The following is a 27,327-nucleotide window of genomic DNA, read 5'->3' on the forward strand; positions in this document are numbered from 1 at the left end:
GCCTGCCAGATACACTTGCAGCCAATAGTAATCAAGTACAGTAAAAAAAAAAGTAGTCCTTGCAGTCCAATCATGTCTGCAGTCCGGTCACCACCCTCTTCCCCCATGGTTGTAAATCAGTCAGTTGAGCATTTTAGGTGGGGGACAGGAGGAATTTTAGGACTTTTTCTCTTTCCTTGACATTTTTCAATATCCCGGCAAGCCAAGTGTATGCTATAGTATACATAGCTTATGCCTGCCAACACCCTTGTGTACATCTCTGAGTAAACAGGAGGTGAAGGAGAATGATAATATGGAATAAAAGGAAAGGACTAGAATGAATGATTCCCAATTTAAGGCAGTCTGTCTGAAATACTTCAAGTAAAATATAAGTTTGCAAGTCAAAAATGACATTTCTGTGATGAGCAGATGTGATGTTTTTGTTGAGGGTTTCTGCCATGGTTGCAAGGGTATTTACAAGCAGACTTTTAATGTATAGTTCATGGTTGTTGCTACACAAGGAGCATATGAAGACCATGTTAGGAATGTGTTTTTATTTCCATTCTACAATATGCCCTTGGACTTTGTAAGACATTTTGTTTCTGCTGGTTGTGGAATAACGTGAACTTGTTTATCCCAAAGTTTTGTAAAACCGAATATAAGTGGGTCATGATTGGTTGACCCAACCTCAGAAGACATGCATTTACTTTAATACTGTCAGCTTTAACTGTAACTACAAGCAGACAATTTCTTTCTTTGCCGGTAGTGAAATCCTTAGGAAACTTGCAACCATTAGGTACATGATGGAAGGCAAATGTGGATGTTAGCAGGTGTAATGCAGTGAAAAAACAACAAAGTGCTAATAAAATAAGTAACAAAGGGCCACAGCTCCAAAGGCAAACCAAAACGTTAATCTGTGAGCACTTTCGTTCATGCGAATCAAGTGAACTTCTTCAGCTGAACTGATAACTAGGAACAGTTATTAGTCTCGTCTCTACAATGGCCTCATTGCACACACAGCTGTTTGCATGCAAACGAAATATTTAGGTCAAGGTACCTTTCTATTTTAAAGAGCCTGATAGCCCTAGACTCGCCTGCAAAAATCCTAACGTGAACCTAAACAGTGCTTTTGGTAACAAAGGTAGTGCTGCCATCATGTCTCATCATTTTTTTTTATTTTAATGCTTGCTTGTTTGATGTGTGGATTGAAGGAGAAGACAAGGTCCAGCTAGACACCCACTTATGTAAAGTTTTCACCCACCTTTTCCAAACAGCATATTGGAGTACAGGAAATTTCAGGTAGGAAGAACTTCAGATAGACAATTAACATTGTTTAACATGAAGCCTGCTAAAAAATCTGTAGATCAGTAAACAATGGAACTAAATATGAAATAACTGGTTCAAGACTGGAAAAGGAGTATGACAAGGGTGTATATTGTCACCATCCTTATTTAATTAACTGGTTCTAGACTGGAAAAGGAGTATGACAAGGGTGTATATTGTCACCATCCTTATTTAATGTTTGCTGACTGTATTGCTCAAAATGCTAGGTTAGACAAATTGAGTACTAGAATCAAAATTGCTGGGACAAATAACCTCAAATATGCAAATGATTCAACTCTTGATGACAAAGTAAAGAACTGATGAACCTTTTGATATGGTGAAAGATGGAACACACAAAAGTTGACTTGGTGTTCAACATCAGAAAAACATAAATTGTCATCTTGCCATACAAGTTTTTTTTTCAAGTAGAAGGGAAAGAAGTGGAGTCAGTGACATATTTTATTTTCCTGGGCTCAAAGATTTCTACAGGTTGTTGACTGCAATTGTGAAATTAAAAGATGCTTATTGGATGGACAGCTGTTATATAGCTGGATAAGATTTTAAAGAGCAACTATCTCTGTCAACGAAGGTCCACATGCGGTTACCCAGCAGTAATGTACAGCTGAGAGAGATGTACTATGACTAAGGTTGTTGGCTGGAAAATCCAGTGCTTTTGAACTATTAAGTTGTTGAAAACCTTTGGGAATTCTGTGAACTGCCAAAAGATTAAATCAGTTAATACTTAGGGAAATAAAGCCAGGCTGTTCACTGGAAGATCTGATACTAAAACAAAGCTTTGGCCAAATATTGTGAAGACAGCGGAAAAATTACATGGAAAAGGAGGAGGAGACACCAGAGGTTAAGATGTATGCATTACTGAAGCAATGAATGTGAATTTCCAAGAACGTAAAGCAGCTGACAGGCTGGTATTGTTTGCTGAAGTTTTTGAGGTTAGAAGTAATTGGCCTAGACTAAATGAGTAAGCAACACCACCACCAAGCACTTGGGTTTGCTGATAGTATTTATCATCTGCCACCCCTTAATCTATGTGAGCAAGTTAACAAAAAATCCTGTTGCTGTACGAAGACAGAGAAATAGCAAAAACTGGGACCTCTGGATACAGGAAAGCATGGCATATTTAATTAATTAGTTTATTTCCATTGGTTAACCTGGATAGTCTGAGTGAGTATTATGCAAAAATGTAGTGCATAACAAATCTGTAATGTCATTTACCGTAACAGTAAAGCTTGATGGTGGAGAGGGCACTGACAAAGACTGAAAATAAAAAGAAGTATTTGAAACTGGAAGTGCTTCCACAGGGATACACTGAGATACAGAATGGATCTTTTCAACCTTTACCACAAGCTGTATGTTATGGTGGTAGATGACGAACCAACAATTCAAACTATCAGCAAAACCTGTGCATCTTTTACCCTTCCTCAAAGACCATAGTTAGATGAACAAAGACAAAACCAGGAAGTAAGTTAAGGTTTTGACATCCATTTTAGCTCCTATCAGATTTTTTTAAGCTAGATCATTTATTTTGCCAGGTAATATTTTTTCCTTTCCTTTCCTCTTTTGATGCTCTGTAAGACAATGTTTTTATCACTTTTATCTGTCAAACTATATAATTCCTGTACTCACTTACCTAGTTATACCCCTTTTAAACCTTTTACAATACTCTGTTAGGACCATTAACCCATTCTGCATGTATTTTGTATGTCATTACAGTTGTTCCAGGACATGTATTTCCTGATACCTTGTTATACTTCCTTTTCTGTTACTCAGAGTTGCGTCATGATTTGCTTGGAAGTGGTCTTTGATGGTTGTCTCTGTTTTACTGCACATCATTCTCATTCCCCTGCTTCAGAATCTACTACTGTAACTCCCTCTTTGTTTTCCACTGCTAGCTTCTTGTCTCTTGAATATCCTATCCCCCTGTTGCACTCGGCCGACTTTTGAGCATGACGTCTCTCTACAGATCCCTTGCTCAAGCAACTTTATTCTTCCTTAAAGTAATCCTATATTGTATCACTAGAGCTAGACTGGAGTCCATCACTGATTCCTGCTGATGTCATCCCTTTTGCCTGCCTTTACCTGTCCTTCCTTGTTAATTCCATCAGCTACCCAGAATTTCTGCCACATGTAGTGTCCAGTCACATTCCGTGCACCCTTCTTTCATACTGTGTCCCTGTCATTTGTGTGTCATATTGACTTTAAAGTGCAGACTTCTTTTCCTACCTAATTTGCGGATTTCTATAGATGCACTGATGAATCTGGATGTTTAGAGAGAGATGGTCTTGGATGTTTATGTCCAGGAGTGACTACCTGCCAACATTGCTTTGAGGACAACGGCATTTCTTTTTCCTTTTCTCGTTTTCTGTGACATAGGCATGCACACATTAATGGAAAAGAAAAATAATATTTTTCATGCATTATATTTTTTCTTTCTGTATGACAGCTGTCATTCACTCTAGCATTTCATCAATTGCTCTTCTCCTACCTTCCTTAAATTTCACTTCTCCTACTCCTGAACATTATTTTGTTTGCATTGTTCTTACAAAATCCATTTATTTCTGTATAATTTTCGCCTTCCCTTTTCTAAACATCCCACTTCGTTATTTTCTCTCTCTAACACTATTCAGTACTTCTGTTACATTTAGCTTAGATTTTGATTTCCATTTTCTAGTTTTTGCTTTTTTGGCAGCCAATAGCGTTAAACTTAAGTCGTACTGTGTGTAGGCAGTTCAGATCCTGTGTCCCTTCTCAGAAGAATCATTTCCTTAAGTTACAGCCATGTGCATCCCCCTACCCCAAACAGAAAAAAATTCAAATAGAGTACTCTGTGATGAAGTTTTAATTTTCTGCTTACTCGCCAAACTCAAAAAAATGTATCCAGTTTGCTCTCTGTTTTCTATCATATCGTCGTTTGCTATCTGTCAGAGGAAAAATTCTTTGACGCATACTTTGGGTATAAAAATACTTATTCAAACACTTCCTAAACCTTCAGGATTTTGTAAAATACTTGGCAGCCATCCATACATCCTTCCATTGTTCATTTGTAAATGGCCAGTCTGGTTTCTCTTCACAGTCTCTTCTAATTTCCTGTGGTTATTTTTTGTAGATGCTGACATTCTTACTGCTTCAGTAGAGTAGGGGTTCTAACCTGCAAAGGATACAGCACACGGCTAACTTCCCACAGTATTACCTCCCTCCCACAGAGTCACTGTGGCTGCCTGTAGACCTATCCATTTTGGGTAGAACAATACAACCATAGTGACTAAAAATCTTCACTACTTTCTTGCACCTCATGCAAATGCATCTTTGAGGCTTCTCTGAAGCAGTAGTCAGCCAGGGCTTTCTGTCAGACAGGTAAGAGCTCTTTTGGGCATCTCTTTGCACATATCAGTAATTGTATTTATTTTTTTCTATTTTCAGTAATTTTGGTAGAAATTGCAGTATATACCGAATTTTCAGGCACGTCAGTAGATGTTCCTGTATTTACCATTGTCTCTTCAGGAATTGCTTTTTTAGCAACAGTTTTTTTTGTAGTATTTTATAGACAAAGTAATTTTTTTTTGGGGGGGGTAACTATTCCTTATGTGAATGCAGGTGTCTACATGGTGTTTACTTAGTTGCCCTTTAAATCTACATATAAAAATAATTTCTGAAAATCTGCATCTATATTGACAGAGGAATTTTGTCTTGCTGCTTGTGTAAAGTTGTTTTGGGGAATTATTACTAATTATTGCTGTTTGTACTTACTAGTGAATGTTGGCAAGCTATGCCTGTAAGTCAGTCGGGCATCTGTTTTGGTTACAGCATGAATGCTTACCCCACTCCTGTTAGTCCTTCTCCAAATGTACCTAAAAATGAAAAACATTTAAAAAAGGAGTCCTTGCCTTCTGTGTGGGGTCATTTAGTGCCACAGCTGAAAGGATGCACTCTGCACTGGCCATTACCGATTCCTCAGACCACTCTCCTGTTTCTTCATATCTTTCTGTGGTGTAGTCTTGCCTGCCACCATGGACCAGGGTGTTAAGCACATCCTCTTTGGCTGTTCCTGTGTCCACGTTGGGCATGGGAGAACCATATGTCTTGGGTACAAGAAATAACTTCGAGAGGATCTACTCTGGGTGCTAGGGGAAAGAGACCTCTTGCTCAGGATGATAAGCTTTCCCCTATCCATTCTTTCCTTTAGGGAAGTCCCAAAGAAAAAGAAACAAAAGAGTAATTTCATGTAAAACAGGGAGATGGTTCTGTGGCTAAAATGATATTACTTTGGCCAGGAGTTTAATGTATACAGTCAATTCTAGGTGCTGTACATATGCAAAAACTTGTAGCCCCTTGTTTTAGAAAAGATAGTTTTCCAGATGTTTCAGATATTGATAGAGACAGGATTATGTCACTTGAGGGTTCTGTAGCCCAAGACCCTGATTCTGTGGATAGTGAGCCTGAGATTGTACAGTTGGAGACCTTCTCTTTTGCTGAGACCATTTCCAGACTAAGGGATGTATTTTCTTGGGAACCGGTAGATGTTCCCCCTGAGCTGGACTGATATGATTTATTTGAACAAGAAGCCCTCAATGCTCTACTCATTCCTCTTGTTCTGGATGCCTTTAAAATTGTCTGTAATGCTCCTGATTCTTTCCCATCAATTCCTAAGAAAGCAGATAAATTGTGTAGAATTTCTCAAGCTGACAAATGTGTCTATTCTTCTTATAGTTGATTGAGCTGCAATTAATGCCTATGGCTCCTGCAGCAAGAAAACTCCTTTCTGCCTCCAACCTAGTACTTGGAGATAAGGAGGGTAAGTGGATGGACAGGCAGGGTAAAGGACATTTTTTCTATTACTCTAGCCTTCAGAATCCTTAATTACCAGGGCTTTATGTGGAAGTTTATTTTAAAACGTGCCTGTACCTTAAGTTAGTTTTCTGCTTCTCCAACCCCAGAAGGCAGGTCTATCCCATCTTAAATATGCCTTGTGTGTCGTGCTGATACTGTTTCCAGAGCTTCGGCTCCAGCAAATGTTTTACGGAGATTTGTTTGGATATCTGACGAAAACATTTCAGAAAGTTAGTCAGATATTTTGAGTTCCTCTAGATACCAAGTTTTTATTTGATCCTGTTTCTGCACAGGTCCTCAAAAAATGGAATGAGAGAATTAAATGAATGCAGGGAGTATCAAGGATTTTTCAGGTCCCAATTTCTTCCTTTTGAAACTCCCTACTCACGTCAAAGGGCAAACGAAGAAATGTACACAGGCTAATACTAGCCAGGCTGCAAAGAAGAAATGGCAGGAGGGAACCAATCTCAACATTTTTCCCAAAAAAATGGTCAAACACCAACTTCTGAATGACTTTGCCAAGGATCTGGTCACTTTCCCTCCTCACCTTTTTCTCTTCCCATTTCACAGAATCTGATTGTTAATACCTCCAGCTTAGTATCAGATAATTTCAGACAAATGGGTTTTGAAGTTGATCCAGGAGGGGTTGTAGCTGGCAATGGATAAAATTTCCCCTTTCTTTCAGGGACATCCCTCCTCACCAACCTAATCAAATTAAATGGTTTCCCCAGGTGCTCCAACATATGCTACAGTCAGGAGTTGTAGAAGATATCCCTTCAGAAAACATTGGAAAGGGCTTTTATTCCAGAATGTTTTTGTCCCAAAGAAAGGAGCACTCATGGAGACCAGTTTTTGATCTCTCATTTCTCCATCTGTTTGTAAACGTTCCAAAATTCAAGATGTTGACCATTCAAATTGTGTTAACATTTCTCAGTAACTATTGTCTTATGGTAAATTTAGATCTTAAAGATGTTTACCATCATATTGCTATTGCACACAATTTTAGGAGATACCTACCATTGTTTATCTGGGTGACATTATCAGTTCCCTGAATTACCCTTTGGGCTGCCTACTGCAACAAGAATCTTTACAAAGAGTCGATCCCCAGTGGTAGCCCATTGCAGATGGCAAGGTATCCACATTTTTCCTTATTTATATGATTTGCTTATCTGTGCAGAGTCCTTACCCAGATGTCAGGAGTGTAACAAAGGTTACTTGTCTCCTCAGTCCTAGGGACTCGAGATAAACTTACAAAAATCCTCCCTGACTCAATCATAAAGGGCTGTATTTCTAATGTGCCTGATAGACATTCACATGCAAAAAGTCTTTTTACCCAAGGACAAAGGGGATACATATAGAGAACTATTCCTGAACTACTTTTATGTCCAAAGCTTTAGACAGAGAATTCCTCAGGATTCTAGGCCTCACGGCTTCTATGAGCCCCATGATACCACTTGCCAGACTGCACAAGATTCAGCAGTACCTCAAAAACATGTGGATCTAACATATTTGGCCCTGTGGAGCTCCTAATTCCAGTACTGGCTTTTATAAAACTGTAACAGTAGTAATGGAGGTATTAGATGGCACTCAATCCAGGGCTTCCTTTTTCTCTTGCCACTTCTAACACAATATGTCTTGATGGACTCCTCAGTTATCACTAAAAGAGCAGTTTCTATGGGTGTAAAAGTGCAAGGTCTGTGGGACAATTTGGACAGACAAAACACACAAATGTCAAGGAAATGGTGGCTTAATTCATGCCATAAATGCTCTACATCATCTTTGGGAATCAGGCCATGTTCAGGTGATTGCAGTTCACACCACAGTGATGTGACACTCCAAGCAACAGGGGAATACCAGATCATGCAGTCTATGCTGGGTGGTGGTGATCAGAGGTATTCCAGGAATTGATCCAGATGCTGGGAACACATTAAGTAGATTTGTTTACCTCCTTTCAAAACTCGACAACTAGACAAATTCTGTTCCAGAAATCCTTACAACCAAGCCTGGAGAACAGATGCTCTTTCATTCCCTTGGTCTGAAATGTTTCTGTATGATTTTCTAACCTTTCCAATGATTTCCAAGGTACTTCTGAAAATTAAGAAACATTTACCAAGAAGCATTATGGTGACTTTTTTTGGCCAGGCAAAATTTGTTCTCCCTTCTTAAGGAATTGGCCAAGGAAAATTACCACAAGCTTCCTCACAGATTATAATTACTCACACAGGACAAGGGGAGTTTAATACTCCCCTACATCAAACAACTTCAATTGACTGCCTGGATGATTCAATGTTGATACCTTTTAGGCACCTTTTTCATGAGGATGTGCAGTAGATACCAAATAAAGCATGCTAATAGAAAGTGCTTTATTGGCAAATGGAAAAGAGTGCCAATAAAAAGTCCCATCAGGGACTTTGCACCCTTGGTAGTCAAATATTTATGTGAGTTACTATCTTCCAACCTTTCTTATGCCTCTATCAAGGTACATCTTGCAACCATTTCTGCCCATTGAGCCTCTTCTTTCTTCTCTGCCTGTTAAACAGTTTCTGAAAGAGGTGTCACACATGAGACATAGCCACAAATTAATTCCTACTTCATAGGATCTCAGTTTTGCGCTGGAAAAACTTAAGTTTGTCACCTTTTTATCCCGCCCCTCTGGCTGATTTTATATTTATTACTTTGAAAGCCGTCCTACATATTGTTCTGACAAATGCAAGAGTATCTTGAGTTCCAGGCACATATGGCAGGGAGATCTCTGTGTGGTTTTCCAAAGATAGGGTCACTCTGCAGACTTAACCCCTCATTCATGCCTAAGTTTATCCCAGTATTCACTTAGAATCAAACCATCAATCTGTCAGTTTTCTATTGAGACCTTAAAAATAAAGGGGAAAAGATTTTTCATACCTTGAATGTGCATAGACAACTCTGGTACTACCTTAACAGGATCAGCTGTTATTTCCTATTTTGGGGCTAAGAAAGGTCAACTTGTGTCTAACAGATTATTTCAAAATGGTTGTCCTCTGTTGTTGTGTTTTGTTATTCCTACTATGGCAAAACTGATCGAGGAAGGGTTAAGGCCCATTCTACCAGAACCTTACCTTGTTCAGTGACATAGTGGAACGGTGTAGACTCGAGAGGTACCTGCTTGGTTCTCCATCCATGCATTTACAAAGCACTACAACCTGGATTCCTTTTCTAGGTCCAGAACAGGCTTTGCAAGGACCATTTTCTAGGGGCTCCTGGACCCTTATCCATCTTCCTTCCAGGTTGGGTAGGCTTTGGTAATCAGTCCATAAACTCGTGCAGCAGTAAGAGTGATGAATGTAGCATAGTTGTGCAAGTTGCACTTAACCATAATGATGGATTTTTGAATTCTTCACTGCTGCAGTAGCTTTGCTCACCCACCATTCCCTTCCTGTACATAGTTGTGGGTTACACATTTGTTGTGTTCCCATTGGTAATGGTGGTGGTATTGTGGTTAACTGATTAAGGATAAATTCCCTTTTTTTATTTTTACAGAAAAGCAAGTCCTGAAGATTTTTTAAGACACCTTTATTGTATTATCGCTTCAAACATACATTTATAGAAAAGAAACAAATTGTATTATCATGAACATTATGCATCACATGTATTCTTTTTTTTCCAGTTATCAGTCCAACATTACATAAATTGCTCATTTCCTGCCTTTTTTAAAACTTGTCATCTGAAACATTACAATGCATGTATTATTCCTAAAATTTCATTTTTTTCTATGTAAATTGCTCCTAACCTTTTTAAAGATCCCACGTCCAGCTATTTTATCTCTGTTACAATATTCACTACTTAAAATGCAGTTGGTTTAGATTTTGATTTCCATTTTCTAATGATTGCTGTTTTGGCAACCACAATAATAAGGCTTAACAAGGCCTTACTATGTCCAGGCATTTCAGATTCTATATGCCATCTGTGACAATGTGAGGTATTGCCATGTGTGCCAGGGAAATAGGGCAAGTGCATGTGTAACATATGCCAGCATAGTTGGATGGAGTTTTGTAGGGAATTTTGTGTTTGGCTGTCGCACTGACTTGTACAGATGCCTGTGCTAAAAATGTATCAACGGTGTTATAACAGATTAAATGTTTTTCCTTAAAGAATGCTAGAAGGGAAGAGTAGGTTTTTGAAATTGTTCTGTAGCTTTCAGATACTGCAACAGATCTTAGCAAAGCTCCGAGTATGTATTGTACCAGAATCAGTTGATCAAATGTGATGTCATTCTATAACCAGCACTGTGAGGATGGAACTCTCACAGCAGTTTTGTTTTGTTTTCTTTGGAACCAGATGTAAAGATCTATGTCAGTTAATTGAGATGGTTAAGTTAATTTGGAAGCTCATCACCTTGCCTTGTGAAAGTAAGCATCTCAGGATCTAATCTTGCCTTGCTGTATTAATTAAGTTAGCTAGGGAACAGTTATTCTTTAGACAGTCAGGAAATAGTGAAATTACTTAAGTGTTTTTTTTTTCTGCATCTGTTTGAATCTGTCCAACTGTGTTATTTTTATTTCTCCTGTGTATGAAACTCTGGTGTTTATTGTACTTGGATATTTAGTATTCTCATGATGTTCATCGTGCATACAGCTGCAGTCATAACAGATGGGTTCTCCTGCCGTCAGGCGGGTCCTCGGTCGGCCGAATTCCAAAGTCTAGGTCCAGCGTCTGTTGTCGTCACTTTCTTTCCTGACGTCAGTGCGACAGGGGTATATAAGACACAGCCGACGCCATTTTCTTCAGTCTTTTTTGCTGCGAGGTGCCCGAAGCAGAAGCAGTTCGCAAGTGCCGGTCGGCCAGCTCCTGAAATTACGAAAATTTGGAAACCGAAGTCTTCTTTAAAGCTAAGTACCCCGTTGGGGAAACTTTTCTTGCCTCAGACCGATGTCAGACAAAGCTAACAATTGTCTTTCTTGTGGGAAGCAAATACCGCATAAGGATTTCCATTCCCTCTATATACCTTGTTTAGGCCCAGACCATGACGTCTCTGGCTGTCGCTTTTGTGCTACTTTCAATAAACACACTATTAGGCGTCGGGTGGAGTTCGCCCAGCACTTTTTTGGTAAAGCCTTTGATTATAAAATGTCGTCGTAGACTCCAACTACAGTTTTGTCCAAAAAACGCAAGGACAAAGACCGACATGCGAGGTCCGCGGTCTCCACCGACACCACGCCAAAACCGACTACACGTGGTCCGGTTCTCAGCGAGGCGCCTACGCAGCCCCTGACTACCAACGACACTTCTCTGGCACGGTGTCTTCTGTAACCGAGACCGTAGGTGCCTCGGCCCATACCCTGACTACAGCTACCGAAGCCACTGTGAGTGTTGAGCCTCTTAATGTGGACAGGTCCACTTCCACCCATGGTGTCTTCAGACCCTCCTCTTCCTTTTCCATAAAGGCCTTTACTAAGTCCAAACCAGCCATGCATCCCAAGAGGCCTGTTGCACAGGGCCCATCTCCAGGTCCCATGCCTAAAAAGCAGATGCTCAAAATGGCTGAGGATTTAATTACTCTTATCAGGAGTTCCCAACCCCCTCCGGACAAGAGACCCAGAGTGGAGGATTCTCCCTCTTCTGACCAGGGCTCCATTATTTCAGAACATTCTGATGAAGAGGAACACTCGTTCTCCCCTTTTGAAGATTCTGATGCAGAGCAGTCCATTCCTTCTGTATCTCCCCCAGAGGATTTTTCTTTCGGGGAAACCTTGCATACCTTGAGGGAACACTTCCATTGGGAAGGCCAAGATTTTTCAGATTCCAAGAAAAGACTTAGGGAATTTCTTTTGCTACCTCAGCACAGACCTCTGGCGATTCCTCCTGTCTTGGACATACTTGATGATGTTTACTCGGAGGCTTGCCTTAATCCGGATTCCCTGCCTCCTGCCCCTGTCAAGCCTGATGGGTACTACAGAGTTCCTAACTCACACCAGTTTCTTTACAAAAGCCATAATGCTGACCCTGAAACCATTTCTCAAGGCCCAAGGGAATGAAGGCCTCTACTGCTAAGAATCCATTACCTTCCGAAAGAGAGTCTAGATCCTTAGAAAGGTAGGGAAAAAAAGGTATATACCCCTGCCACCCTAGCCATGAGGGCCTTGAATTGTCAGTTCCATATGCTTAAATATCAGCAGTTTCTGTTATCACAATTAAGGAATAAAATGTCACAACCTGAACAACCAGATTTGAAGGAGTTGCAGGATATGATGCATAGTGCAGAACAAGTGGGTAAACACACCTTACAATGTGGCTATGTTGCTCTAGAGGCCTCAAGTAGAGCTGCTGCTACAGGATCAGTCATTCATAGACATGCCTGGCTTAGGGAACAAACCTTGCCTGATCATGTTAAAGCTAAACTACTAGATGCTCCTTTACAAAAGGATGTATTATTTGGTACTAATGCTGAGGAAATACTATGGAAAATGGAAGAAAAAGCTAAATCTATGCAAACTGTCAAAGCTTTTCTACAGGTACAACCACCACGTTTTAGCAGAAATTGGCCTTCAAAAAACTGGTCCTTTCCAGCCATGGACAAACCCCAAAGAGGTAGATACAGGCGCACAAGGGGCAGAGGACAATCTCAAGGATCATATAGAGGCAGACAATGGCAAACTCCAGCACCAAGAGGTGGCGAAGACAGTGCACAACAATACAGGAAACAAACCCAATGACTTTCCCCTTTGCATGCCAAGCAAGTCTCAGCTGGCAGCACCCAAGGGAGGAAAGCTGGCATGATTTTCAAAAAATTGGCATAGTATCACAACAGACAAATGGATCCTGGACATTATAAACAGAGGCTACAGATTTCATTTTCTCACACTTCCAAAAATGAGAGGCATGCCGAACCTGCCACACAATCAAAGGGCAGAGGCTCAAATACAAATTTCAAAGCTCATGGACATGAAAGCTATTCAAGAGGTACCTACTCACGAACAAGGTCAAGGTTTTTATTCCAGACTATTCCTGGTACCAAGGAAGGGAACCGATTGGAGACCCATTTTGGACTTATCCATCCTAAACACATTTCTACTCGTACCAAAATTCAAGATGCTCACCTTACAGCAGCTTCTTCCCATGTTGGGCAAGGAGTCTTGGCTGGTAACATTGGACCTCAAGGAGGCATACCTGCATGTCCCAATCAGACAAAGCTGCAGAAGATACCTCAGATTTCTTGCAGGTTCAATCTACTATCAATTCTCTGCATTGCCCTTTGGCTTATCTACTGCGCCCATAGTATTCACGAAATGCCTGGCATCAGTAATTGCCTACTGCAGACTTCAAGGGATACAAATTTACCGTTATTTGGACGACTGCCTGATCCAAGCGGACAGCAAACACATACTTCTGGAAAATCTGGCTTATGTAACACGGTTATTGAATTCTCTGGGATACACAGTCAACAAAGAGAAATCCAGGCTAACACCATCTCAGAAAATAATTTTCCTGGGTGCCAACTTGGACACAAACACCCAGATGGCCTATCTTATGCCAGAAAAACAGGGGCAACTAACTCAGTACTTCAAAATACTAGCAAAGTGTACCAGGCTAACTGCAAGGAAAATCCTGCAGGCTTTGGGCTTCATGGCATCTTGCATTCTTCTAATCCCATGTGCAAAGTTGCATATGAGGAAACTTCAATGGTACCTAAAAAACCTATGGTCTCAACACAGCCACAGTTTGGAAACAATAATACCACTAATCGCATGTTTGCAAAAGGAATTTCTATGGTGGGCCCAAGCATGCCAAACAAACACAGGTCTACCATTCTGCAAACCTCAAGCAAATCAAGTCATCACAACAGACGCCTCAGACTACGCCTGGGGGGCACACATGACAGACAGGTGCATTCAGGGCAAATGGTCCCAAAAGGAAAAGCACCTTCACATCAATCAAAAGGAAATGCTAGCAGTGATAAATGCAATTACAGCTTTCAAGGACCTCCTGCATCCAGGGCAATTATTGATAAGAACAGACAACACCACAGTAATGTGGTACATAAACAAGCAAGGAGGAACACATTCATACCCCCTGTGCAGGCTGGCCATGTCACTTTGGAACTTGGCTCTGGAATGGAAAATCGAACTTCAAGCACAGTACCTGCCAGGTTTGGAAAACTCGCTGGCAGACAATCTAAGCAGAAATATGACAGACCCGCACGAATGGAAGTTGCATCCTCAAGTGTTTACAAATATAATCCAAGCGTGGGGAAGGCCAGACATAGATCTCTTTGCCTCCCACAGGAATCAATTGACAAAATTCTGCTCAAGGACATTCCATCCAAAGGCCTGGAGAGTGGACGCCCTTTCTTTCAGTTGGGCAGCACGGACAGTTTACGCCTTCCCACCTTTGCCTCTTCTGTCCAAGGTGCTCTTGAAAGCAAGAGCAGACAGACCGAAGATGATACTGATTCCTCCAGACTGGCCAAGACAACACTGGTACCCACTCCTGAGGAGCCTAACACATTCTCCTCCCTGGACCCTACCTCTAATGCCTCTTCTACTGACTCAGTACAGCTACAAAACTCTTCACAGTCAGCTGAAAAACACTCAATCTGGCTGCATGGAAAATTCCTTACCACAACAGACCCTACTATCCAAGGAGGTGCAGGATGTCATTTTGGAGGCCAGAAGGCCATCTACTAGAAAGGCTTACTCCGCAAAATGGAAACGGTTTTGCGCTTGGAATGAGAAAAAAGGCCAGGATCCTAGAAAACTGAATTTGCCTCAGATATTACAGTATCTAGCTGAGCTGTTGAACAGTGGACTTTCATTTTCCTCCATCAAAATCCATGCCTCAACCATTTCTGCAGAATACAACACTGATCCACCCTTATTCTCTCACCCACTCTTCAGACAGTTCCTCAGAGGGGCTAAGAATATAAGACCTCCAAGGAAACAACCAATACCAGCCTGGGATCTTAATTACATTCTAGAAAAATTAACATTGCCTCCCTTTGAACCAGCTGCCTCAACAGATTTGCAATATTTGTCCTGGAAAACAGCTTTCCTTCTGGCCATTACCTCAGCTCGTAGGGTTTCGGAACTACAAGCCCTCATGGCTGTGCAGCCCTTTCTCATCTTCCATCAGGACAGGGTTTCCCTACGAACCAACCCGTCATTTATGCCTAAGGTAGTATCCAGGGTAGCTTTAAATCAGGCCATACACTTACCTACATTTTACCCAAATCCTCAAAACAAAGGGGAAAGGCTGCTACATTCCTTCGACATCCATAGACAGCTACGTTACTATTTGGACAGAACAAAGCCTTTCAGGAAATCAGAACAACTTTTTGTGTCCTGTGCTGTAGGAGCTCAAGGGAAGCCAATTTCCAAACAGACAATTTCAAAATGGAGAGGCCACTGCATACAGTTTTGTTACTCCTTTCATGGTAAATCTGTACCTGCAGGCATCAGATCCCATTCCACAAGGGCCACAGCTACCTCTGCAGCCTTCCTCAGAGGAGTCCCTACCAAAGATATTTTGGTGGCAGCCACTTGGAGTTCTGTGCATACCTTCACTAAACACTACCACCTACCTTTATACTCCAAAACTAGAGCAGGCTTTGCCACTGCTGTGTTGCAGGGCATTCTGGCTCCTCCCAATTCCACCTAGTGCCTACCACCCTGTGCGTAGCTTTGGGATTCTACCCATCTGTTATGACTGCAGCTGTATGCACGATGAACATAGTACAGTTTTGTACCTACCATAAATGTAGATGTTCGAGTGCTAATACAGCTGCAGTCCAGGTTTCCCTCCCTCCTTCCCCTCTGGGTACAGACCTAGTGGCTAACTCCCCATCTTACAACTTGATTGGATTATCCTTCTATGATGTATTTGCTTGCAACTACTGGTTTTTGATTATATTGCAATGCATGATTATACATTATATATATATATATATATATATATATATATATATATATATATATATATACATATATATATTGCCTTCCTTACGGGGGCACCTGACATCTGGGGCAAGAAAGACTGAAGAAAATGGCGTCGGCTGTGTCTTGTATACCCCTGTCGCACTGATGTCAGGAAAGAAAGTGACGACAACCGACGCCGGACCTAGACTTTGGAATTCGGCCAACCGAGGACCCGCCTGACGGCAGGAGAACCCATCTGTTATGACTGCAGCTGTATTAGCACTCGAACATCTACATTTATGGTAGGTACAAAACTGTACTTTTTTTATTTTATTATTTATTATTAAATATTTTATACCTTTCATTGTGGCTGGTCTTTTAGAGAATACTTTTAACATTCTGAGAGTACTTGTGCTTATTTTAGTGATGCTGTGGCCACTCTGAAAAGCCTTGTTGCTTTAGTTACACTCTACCATTTATATTAGCATTGATTTTACTCAGTGTAATTGGATACCCTTGTAAGAACCTATGAGTAGACGTCTGGTGGTAGCGTGGTTACCTTATAGTCTGGGCAGAAGGGGTACAGCTAGTAAATCTGTTATCAGCCTTTCCCAGGAGTGTGTGTGTGTGTGTGTGTGTGTGTGTGTGTGTGTGTGTGTGTGTGTGTGTGTGTGTGTGTGTGTGTGTGTGTGTGTGTAAAAAAAATCAAATACCCAGGTGAGGGTGCATCTGCTACTTGGAATTGGGACACAGTGCTTCAAAATGAGTCTTGTTTGGGATCTGGAGAGTCAGAGAATCCAGTTCCGGGTCTAGAGCATATTCCCTATTGTGCTCTTTGGGGAATTGTGCTTGATGTAGAGAGCTGCATCTGAGAATACTGTGTAAATTCATTCCTGTTTTTAGTGATTTGTCTCTCACTGGTGTTAGTGGTGAGGACTGAGGCTCCTTGATTACTGGCCCACAATAGAGAGGCCATCACACCATATAAAACCATTTTCTTAACACCCATTTGCTCATCCAGTGTTTGACAGAGTACTCTGAAGCAATTTTTTTTAAAGTCTGCTAACTCATTATCCTCCCAATACATGTGCTCCCAGTTGCTTCTTTCTTCCTCATCACATCTTCAACATTTGCCCATCTACCTGAGGAAAAATTCTTTGGGATATAAAATATCTGTGCAAATACTTCTAAAAGTCTGAAATCTTCTAGACTTTCATTCCCAATTTGGGAGCCACATGTGTCCTCCCATTGTTTCACTGAAAATTGCTTATCCACTCTCTCTTGCCAAACTTTTCTAACATTCTTTGATTGAGTTCTGTAGTTATTGTACAATATTTTATACACCCTACTAATTATCCTTTTTTAATAGCAGCTTCTGTTCTAGATTCAGCTAAAATCCTTTATCAGAGTATGTTTTTCACTTAGGATTCCTCTATCGCTTTTCTTTTTGCCTATACTCTGATATCAGTCCCCAATAGGGAAGGCAGTCACTAGCCTGCAGTCCAAATGTCATCTTGGCCTCTTCTCATTCTTCAGGTCATGGAGATTTTTAGTCAGAGACTGTATGGGAGGTGATTATGGCTTTGGGAAGCTGGCTGGGTTGCTGTATCCTTGTCAGGATAAAACCTATAGGCTACTGCAGTAGTGAAGACTTCAAGCATTTGCTGTTATGTCTCAGTTCAGCTTGTATAAGTGTGCTTTACCATGCGTTATACAATGGAAGATCATAACTCTGGAAAGAACAAGCACACTGATTGATCAATCCAACCAGTGTGCCCTTTGTAAATTTAGCATATACCAATGGAAAAAAAGTCCAGTCGCCCGGACTTTTTTCTGTTAGATGCTATGGAAACTACTTTTTTTATTAAAAAAAAAAGTTTCAGAAATGGAAGACTTGAAAAGAATGAGACTGACGGGACAGCGAAAAATACGAGGATAATCAGGTACGTTATACAAAGCTAGAGAAACATAACTGTAACATAATATCCTTATTTTCTCTGTCCCATCTCTCCCAGACGTTGAAAATTTCCAATTTTTTTTTTTTTAATTAAAAAAAAAAAAGGAAGAACGGCAACAGAGATCTTCCTTTCTTTGTTGCTTCCTTTACACAGCACTGATGTACTATGTAAGTGTGGGAACGAAAGTCCCATACGGATGCACAGTACATCAAGGAAGCCCCAGGATACTGGGGGAAAAACACGGAAGAGCAGCACACCTCCCTTATATATAAAGACATAATTTAAGAAAGATAAGTAACTTTTTTTCTTAAATAATGTAATTGTATAATAGCAATAATCCACGGGTGGGTGTGAGTAGTGCTGGATTTACTCGCACCCAACCATGGGTTATTGTTGTAATATTTCATATGCTGTATTAATTATCCTGTTTTTAACATTTCCTCTTCTAGTCTGGACTAAAAACTCTTAACAGAACTGATCTTTGACTTAGAACTCCTCTATCCCTTTCAGGGACATGTTATTCATTCTTTAATAAAGACTTGGCATTAGACTGTACCTGCACACTTCCACATACACTGGACCTCATCTAGCAGCAAAAAAAAGGCAGGATGACTATTGCTGTAAATGCAAAATTAATCCTTTAACTTTCTTTTCATCTTTAGTCTTAACTTTTTTTTTTCTCTGAATTTTAAGTCTCTGTCCCTGCTTCTTACAGGCCCACATTAGTACTGATATAAGAACAGGTAGATGACACTAGTAGTAGTCATTGCTTGAGTTTTTTTTGTTGCCATCTGTCAGAATAAAAACTGTCAACCAAATCACAGCTTTACTCTACTGCACTGTTGACTTTATTCAGGTACCTGAAAGAAGTGGTGCTCATGGTTGTAAGAATGCTGGTGAACTTAACCCTGGCTACAGGCAGCTATGCTGCCAAGCCAAGTAAATAAGAATACTCTTGGCTTAGCACCTCAGAAAATTACTTGATATCATGGCACATTGTGTAACAAAACAGTTTTGGTGGTCAGCTTTAAGGTTTGCTGGTGTCATTTTTTTGGAAGGGGGAGCGTGTATTTATTCCTTTACTACTGATACATTTGATAGTTATTAACCATTTCTTCCTTTATGTATTTATAGTGTTCTGATGTTTTTTAAAAGTATTATGCCTCATGTATTTTAATGGTAGAAGTTTTGTTTCTGATTTATTGTAGCAAACTGTAGACTCAGAAATGTTTTCTTTTATTGCATAGGCCTTTATTGTAGCGTTCACGTCTGACATGATCCCTCGCTTAGTTTACTACTATGCCTATTCTGAAGATGGTTTATCCATGGAGGGATACATCAATAACAGCCTGTCTGTATTTAACATCTCTGACTATGATGATAAAAACAAACCATTTCCAAACAAAAATCCGGACTGGTTCAACGAGACAGTATATACTACCTGCAGGTTGGTGGTGTAATGTGTTTATTTGTAATGTTAAGTGACCTTTTTTTTTTTTTTTTTTTTTTTTTTTTTTTTTTTTTTTTTTTTTACCATTTAAGGAAATTTTTCAGATTTAATTATTATTCAGTCTTACTTACCCTAAAAAAAGATGCCTGTGCTTGTCAAGAAACATTTCACTACTTTTTTTTGGATTTTATGTGGAAAATTAGGCCTGTGTTAAGTGTTTTATTCTGCAGCAGTTCCTGCAACAGAAGAGTATGCTACTGTATTACTCCTTAAAAAATGCATTTGTAGAATTTAGGCTGTAGTTGCCTTTTCTCACCACATGCTTATCAAATTTCTAAAATATTGATACCAAGGTGGCACGTGTCTGAATTTCCATTGCCTCTCTTTAGTTGGTTTCCAGTGAGCCTGAGTGCTGTAGCAGGCTGTGTCACTTCAGTGTGAGAAAATGGAGGTAGCAGGCCTGGCTTTGTACATATGTGAACTGGGCATCTGCCTAGGACACGGGGAAGGTGTATGACAATAAAGATGGTGTTTTTTTTTTTTTTAATTCAGGAGTGTGATGACAGAAGTTCATGCTGTATCTCAGCTGCCTAGCTGCATTATATCAGTGGAGAAAGCATGCGGCACCCCTTGCCCCATGTATTCCCTTCCCCTGTCCAGCAACAGTTTTGTTTTGATTTTTCTTTAAGTGATAACTTTCATATCATACACATATTTATCTCTGCCCCCTTTCCCCTTCTGACTTCTTTCAAAATGTAAATAGTTTGACAAGCTGTTATTGCCAAACAGTTTGAACAGTGTAGAAAATTGTTTTTCTGTTATACCATTTGCCCTAACAGAATGTTTTTTTTTATTTTTGTTGGTGGCTATGAGCATCGTTTTCTAAGAAATTATCCAATTGTTATTCTTCTGTCAGTGTCATATGACTAAAAGTTGCCATATGTGAATGCTATAAAAAACTGAGGGTACGACTCTGTCATCATATTGATCAGTGCTGCAGTATTCTTAGCTATGTGGGTTACATCCAGCCAAGGATATAACAGCCGGCCAGCTTCCAAAGCTTCAGGGCATCTTCCACACACACAAACTGTAAGGCAGCCCGAGCTGAGCTGATTAAAAGACAGGTTTGGGCCCCATGCCCTTGAGGGCTTTACTGCCACCGAAGAGTACTCCCCTCTGAGGCTTTCGAGTATCGATGGTTAGCTTTGTGCTGTGGCTTTGCTTTCCATTTTATAAATATTGTTTGTTTACTTTCCTTTTTATTAAAGTTTTATTTGAGTTGGGTGGGTGGCCTAATGGTTAAGGTGTTTGCTTTACAAACATAAAGTGTAGGGTTTGAGTCTCACAAGGGATAATTGGCTAGGCTTACAATGGCTCGCAAGGGCAGTTGGCTTAGTACTAACCTATGAACCTATAAAGCTAGGAGGTTTGTGTTTAATGGACTGTCACAAAACTCTTTTTCCTCTCCATTTAAAAGTTGTGTAAAGTAACCGAAAGTCATTTTTTTTCTTTGGAGAAGTTGTTTATGGTCTTTTAAAATGCTATTTTTTACTGTGTTTTTCTGTGAAAAAAGTGACTTTTAAAGAGTCATAGTTTTTACTGGCATTTGCTACTTGTATTCCTCAGGAAAGCAGCACGATTTTCTGCTTGACCATAGAAAAAAACTACTGGTCCCATGGCCAGTTCTCCAAGCCACAAAAAGAGAAAGTTAAGCAAACCACCTTTGCCACCACAGTAGACTAGCAATTTGCCACTGGTAAGTTACTCTGCTGTGGCCATTTGTTATACCTCACACCACTTATCTTTTACCCTGGATCCCTCTGGTGTAGCACCTACAGATACTCTGGACTGGGGTTTAGCCATGTTCTCTTGCAGCTGTTGAAGTCCCCTCAATGGACATGGGAGAGACGCTCTTGTCAGTCCTGGGGGAGAGAGCAGGGAAGGCTTTGCTGCATTGTCAAAATGCTGTGCCCAACCCTCGGGAAGCTTCTTCTGCCATTACTTTCGCTTTTGTGTTAGGGCATGAATAAACCAATCTTCGTGGTTTCTGCTCAAACAGCTTTATTTCATACAAAAACATCACTATAGAGGCTTACTGACTAACGTAAGTATTTTATATACAAGCTAACTACTGCAGTCATGCATGCTCACTCTCTGGCTCTTCGACAAAATGGCACTTAGGATTGCACATGTCTGGAATTTATATGTGCACATATACAGCCTTGCATGCTTCGCAAAGGTATAGCACACACTTTACAGTCTGATCTACATCCTCCCTCATTGAGAAATAGATCATGCAGTTTGTCATGAGGTTATTTGGCATGCAGGAATAACAGGTAATCTGTAGACATGCATTATATAATTCAAAACACACACACACACACATATATATAATATACACACACCTATACAGTCAAGTCCACATTGCTGCGCATTTCACACTAGGCTTAGAAACTCATCCATATTTTGTGACATAAAACTGGGAATCGGGATTAGCAATTGGAACAGTTTCTGCAAAATGGTGACCTATGGAATGTTAGTCACTTTCTGGAACAGAATCAGACTTTTGAACACATTCTGGTCTAGAAACAGTGTCTGACTTATTCTTTGATTTAGAGTTTGCATCATAGATACAGTATTGTGACTGCAGTGAATATGTCTGCAATTCCTCCTATACTCCACACCCTCTGAGTTTACCAGATAAGATACTGGCTCCGCACAGATGCCTATAATCTGTCCTATTCGATCAAAACCTTTTGGTGTTTGAATTCGTACCATATTTCCTTCCCTTCAACAAATGAAGTAATCTGCTCGATCTGTCGTAACTAGATTTCTGGATATTATGCTTCTTCAACAATTGAGCCTTGATGGTTTTATTGTTCATAGATTTAGACTGCAACAAACTTTAAGAACTAGGTAGCATAGTTCAGGTTTGTCTGGAAAGTAGTCTTTGAGCAGGTGAGCCAAGAATATCATCACGGGGTATGTTTCTGAGATTAAGTAGATTCAAGAATACACTGTTATTGTCATGCTTTGACTTTTCAAGTAATTGCATTGCACTGTGTACTGCACGTTCATCTTGACCATTAGACTGAGGATATTCAGGACTACTAGTGACATGTACAAAGTCCCATTCTTTTGCAAATTTCTGAAACAACTGGCTAGTGAATTGAGTACCATTGTCAGAAAAAAAGTTTGTGTGGACTACCATGAACTGAGAAATGACGTTTCAACTTAGTAGTAACAGCAGTTGAGGTTAAGTTTGGTAGTACATCAGCCTCAAACCAGTTCAAATACGAGTCTGCCAAAACGAAGTAGCGTTGATTGTTCAACTCAGTTATCAGTTGCTACAGTGGACCAAGGTAGTTGGACTACCTGGTATTGGACTTGGCTGAAGTGGTTCTCTTTGCAAATGTGATCTGGTACTATTGCATACTGAACAAGAAGAAAGAACTCTGTCAATGTCTTTTGATAATGGCGGCCAAAATACGAATTCTCTTACTCTTCTCTTAGTGGATGAGGATCCTGGGTGACCACGATGCAAAATCTGAATATATTCTTGTTGTAAGGAAACAGGAACAATTTTAGGACCTATGAAATTAATGCCATCTTCCATCAACATTTATCTCTGTAAGGAAAATATGCTTGCACCTCAGGTGATGCACTAGATTGCTTTGACGGCCATCTGATATTGATGTGATTGAGCTTCTGTGAAATTGGATCAGTCTGAGTGTGATCTCTTAACTCTAGTCTAGTGGTGCAAAAATTATGCACTGACATCACATCAAAGTCAAACGTTTCGGCATCAAGATGTTCTGTTATATTTCTAAATGATCTGGATAAAGTATCAACCAGATAGAGCAATTTGCCTTTAGTGTAGACCATTTTGAAATTGTACTTTTGCAATTTGAGCATCATTCTTTGTATTCTCACTGGAGCGGAATGTGTAGGCTTCTTTAGAATAGTAACTAAAGGTTGATGATCCGTTTCAATTTGGAAAGCTCGACAAATATAATCATGAAACTTAGGACATGCAAATGTTATTGCCAAACGCTCCTTTTCAGTCTGAGCATACTGCATCCCGGTTTGGGTTAGTGTTTTAGATGCATAGGCTACTGGTCTGCCCTCTTGAAGTATGACTGTGCCTAGGCCAAACTTTGAAGCATCACAGGAAAGAATAATTGGTTTGTTCACATCATAGTATCTTAATGTAGGTGAGGTGGCAGTTTTCTGCTAAAGGTCTTCAAATGCCATCTGATGATGATCCAGCCATGACTATGCAACATTTTTACGTGTTAGCTCTCTTAAAGATGCTGTCAACTCACCGAAGTCTGGTATAAATTTGCCTAAATAGTTGACCATGCCCAGAAAACGCTGTAAACCTTGTACATTGTCTGGTGCTGACATCTCTAGAATAGCTGCTTTCTTGGTTGGGTCACGTCTCAAGCCTGTACTTGTAAACAAATGATCTACATACGTAACTTATGGAAGTCTCAATTTGCACTTTAAAGGATTGAGCTTCAAGTACACTTCACGTGCTCTGTCCAGAACTTTTTTGAGGTTTCTGTTATGCTCTGCTTCACCATTGCCTCCAACCAAAAAGAATTGCTGCTATAGCACAAGGATAACCTGAAAAAATTTTGCTCCATTGCATGGTGAAAAACTTCACTTGGAGAATTTATCACAAATGGCATCCTTAGAAATCTGTATCTGCCAAACGGAGTACCAAAAGTAGTTAGAAATGAGGATTTGCGATCAAGCATCACTTGGCAAAATGAACTCTTTGCATCCAAAACAGAAAATACATTGGCATTCGGTATTAGAGCTGCAGCTGCTTCGACTTTGCACATTCGATTATATGGTCTTTTTAGTGCTTTGTTCAGATCTCTTGGGTCAGTGCATATTCTGAGTTCATCTGAGCCTTTTTTATGAGTGGGTACCTTGGATGACACCCATTCTGCTGGTTCTGTGATTGGACAAATCACACCTTGCTGCGCCATCTTATCCAACTGAACTTTAACTTTGTCTTGCTTTGCTGTCATAACTCTTCTTGCTGGTCTGATTACTGGAGTGACCTGTGGGTCTAACTTCATGGAATACACGACTGGAAGTTTGCCTTATTTGTCATCGAAAACATCAGCATACTCTGAGAAAATAGCTTCGGAGAAATTGGAACTCGGAACTGCACTCACATGATTAACTTCTTTAGCAAAAGAAAGCAGATTCATTATTAAACTATCTTTGAGACCCAATAACGATTGCACTGGTGTTCGAACCAAGTAGAATAACAAGTTGTAACAGTTCTCGGCCAATTAACATGAAAGCATCACTGAACCTTCGGTTTGAATTTCTTCACCTCCATAAGCAACACGTCTTGCACTGTTGGTTACATTGAGTTGTTCTTTAGTTCTCACTCTTGCAAATGTGTCTGCTGATATAACATTACACTTAGACCTAGTATCTACTCTGAGCTCCGTGGATTTTCCATTGATCCAGACAGTACAAAGCACTTCACTACTTGTTAACAAGTGTACTGCATCAATTCTTTCACCAAGCACTAATATATCATCTACATAGAAAGCTGACTGTTTCAGCTCTACTTGATCAACTTGCTTTTTTGTGCGACCTTTCTTTACAACTGTGTGAGGCTTACTTGATTTACAAAACTTTTGGAAATGGTTCCTTTTTTTTTTTTGACCATATGCTAAGCACTTCTCTCTTTTAGACACATAATTCGCACCACAACTGAGACAGTTAACAAAGCTAGATTTGGGTTTTGCTGATTCACATTTGTGTTGCATTGAGCTGGTGGTTGCACCCATTTTAGAACGGACTGGAAAGCTTTGTGCCTTCTTTGGATACCCTGTAGCTGCCACTTGCTTAGGCCTGCTGTTTGTCACGTGTTGCATATTATCTACATTTGCTTTGGATCCAACTGAAACCATGATCTTGTCACGCGCAAGCATACTTGTTTGTTTCTTGTGTGTTTCTCTGTTGCCTCATGGATTTGACAAATCTCTGTGGCCTTGCTCAGTGTTAAGTCACTGTCACAAAGTAAAATCTGTCTCACAGCAGTGCTATTAATACCACGTACAAGCCTGTCCTTCCTCTCTTAGATCACAAAACTGACACATTTTTAGCTCTCTTTCTCAAGTCAGTTACGTAAACATCAAATGTTTCCTCTGCTTTCTGATCTCTTGTGTAAAACAAATGCCTCTGTAATGTAATATTCGTCTGGGAGTTGCACATTTCTTTGAACTTGCACTTCAGTGATCTTCCCTTGATTCAGTTTGTACAACAGTATGGCTTTCTGCGCCTTCTCCTTCATACACTGCTGGTACATACATAAATGAATGCTCTTTCTATGGCCTCTGAACCTGCTAGGTTTAGCAAAATGAATGGCCTGGTGTGTGCATATCTATCTGCATTAGCTGCTTGTATGAAAATATCATACTCTTGCTCAAATATTCTTCAGTTCTCTGCAGTATTCTGATCATATACAAGTGGTAGGGGTTTTCGAAATCCGTCTGCCATATTAACATGCACATCAGCGAAGAGTTTTGCGAATAAGCTTGAATGTACACACACACAAATATGCATGAGTTTTTGGCATAAACAGTACTTGCCCAATGCCTTAATGTTCTTAACTTATACTTTTGTTGGACTTATTGGAATTATGCGAATGAGCAAACTCTTAGTACTTTCGAATAACTGAACTTTGTAAAGTAAACCTCTCGGGCTTTTTGATACTTTGCTGAACTTTGCAAAATAAACTTCTCTGGCTTTCCGATACTTTTGGAACTTTGCGAAATAAACTTCTCGGGCTTTTTAATACTTTTGAAGTTTTATCAGTAAAGGCAGAAATGCTAAATTAATACACCATCACTTGCTATACTTTCGGAGTTTTATCGGTAAAGGCAGAAATGCTACAGTCATGCACCATCACTTGTTAAAGTCATCACTTTAAGAAACATTCCAGAACTTTATGATGCAACTGAGTAAGGAAACCCCCCTTATCAGTGTAAGAAACATATTAAGCAGTTGCACAATGTGAATAAATCGAACATCAGTTGCCCAAAATTCTTAACTTTTCGAAGTAATTGCATTTTGCAAATAACTGCATGCAGCACACTGAAATGTCACCACAATGGCGATACCTTGCTAGGCAACTCTTTGCAGTACAAGAAGCACTCTGTAATGGCGGTACTTTGCGAATAGACTCACCTAGCACAAAAACTTTTTAAAACAGCTATGCTTTGACTGGATTGCACAAAATAGTTGAACTTTGCACACAACAGTCTCTTTGAAACACATGCACAGTAATAAGCACGCACACTGTAAGCACTTTTACACACTCTGAGATACTTTGAATGACTTCAGTTACACCCTTGATACAATACAAAGTCATAGTTATGCTCAAACACAGCACTTTGCCCAAAACACATGCAGTCGCCTTGCTTTATTTTTTTGCTTAATGTGCCCTTTTCTTTTCTTCTTATATTTGTTTTGCTCGTTTAAGCCCTTTTTCTGCCCAACATACTTTTCTTGTGCTCAATTTACTCTAAAAATGGCCAGCTTGATTTTAACATGCTCATTTTACTTTAAACATGCTCGTTTTACTTTAAACATGCTTGTTTTGATTTAAACATACTCATTTTGTGCTTTACCATGAATTTTCGTTAAATACTTATATCTTATACATTTTCTTTAAGTAACAAACTTTTTTGTACTTTCAGCTTGTTTGATAATGCCCCTTTTTCCATCTTTCGCATTGTATAGTTTGTGTTCTTTCTCATTACCTTTGATTCTTTCTGGTTATGTTTGTGCTCTTTTCTCTCAGTTTTAACTTCACTGTTGTCTTTACATCTCATGGCTCTGAATATTC

General features: G+C 39.9%; 1 protein-coding gene across 4 annotated transcripts in view; it reads left to right on the top strand.

The window, feature by feature from the left end:
• ANO5 (anoctamin 5) overlaps positions 1–27,327 on the top strand; it is a 1,890,652-nt gene that overhangs the window by 1,746,046 nt on the left and 117,279 nt on the right. For all 4 annotated transcript variants that reach the window (XM_044082599.1, XM_044082600.1, XM_044082601.1 and 1 more), the window contains one exon: positions 19,240–19,439. In XM_044082599.1, the coding sequence (XP_043938534.1) occupies positions 19,240–19,439 (200 nt within the window). The remainder of the gene's footprint in view (positions 1–19,239; positions 19,440–27,327) is intronic.

This window comes from Protopterus annectens, chromosome 9.part0, assembly GCF_019279795.1.
Source record: "Protopterus annectens isolate FY-2018-M chromosome 9.part0, PAN1.0, whole genome shotgun sequence".
Classification (NCBI taxonomy): Eukaryota; Metazoa; Chordata; order Ceratodontiformes; family Protopteridae; genus Protopterus; species Protopterus annectens.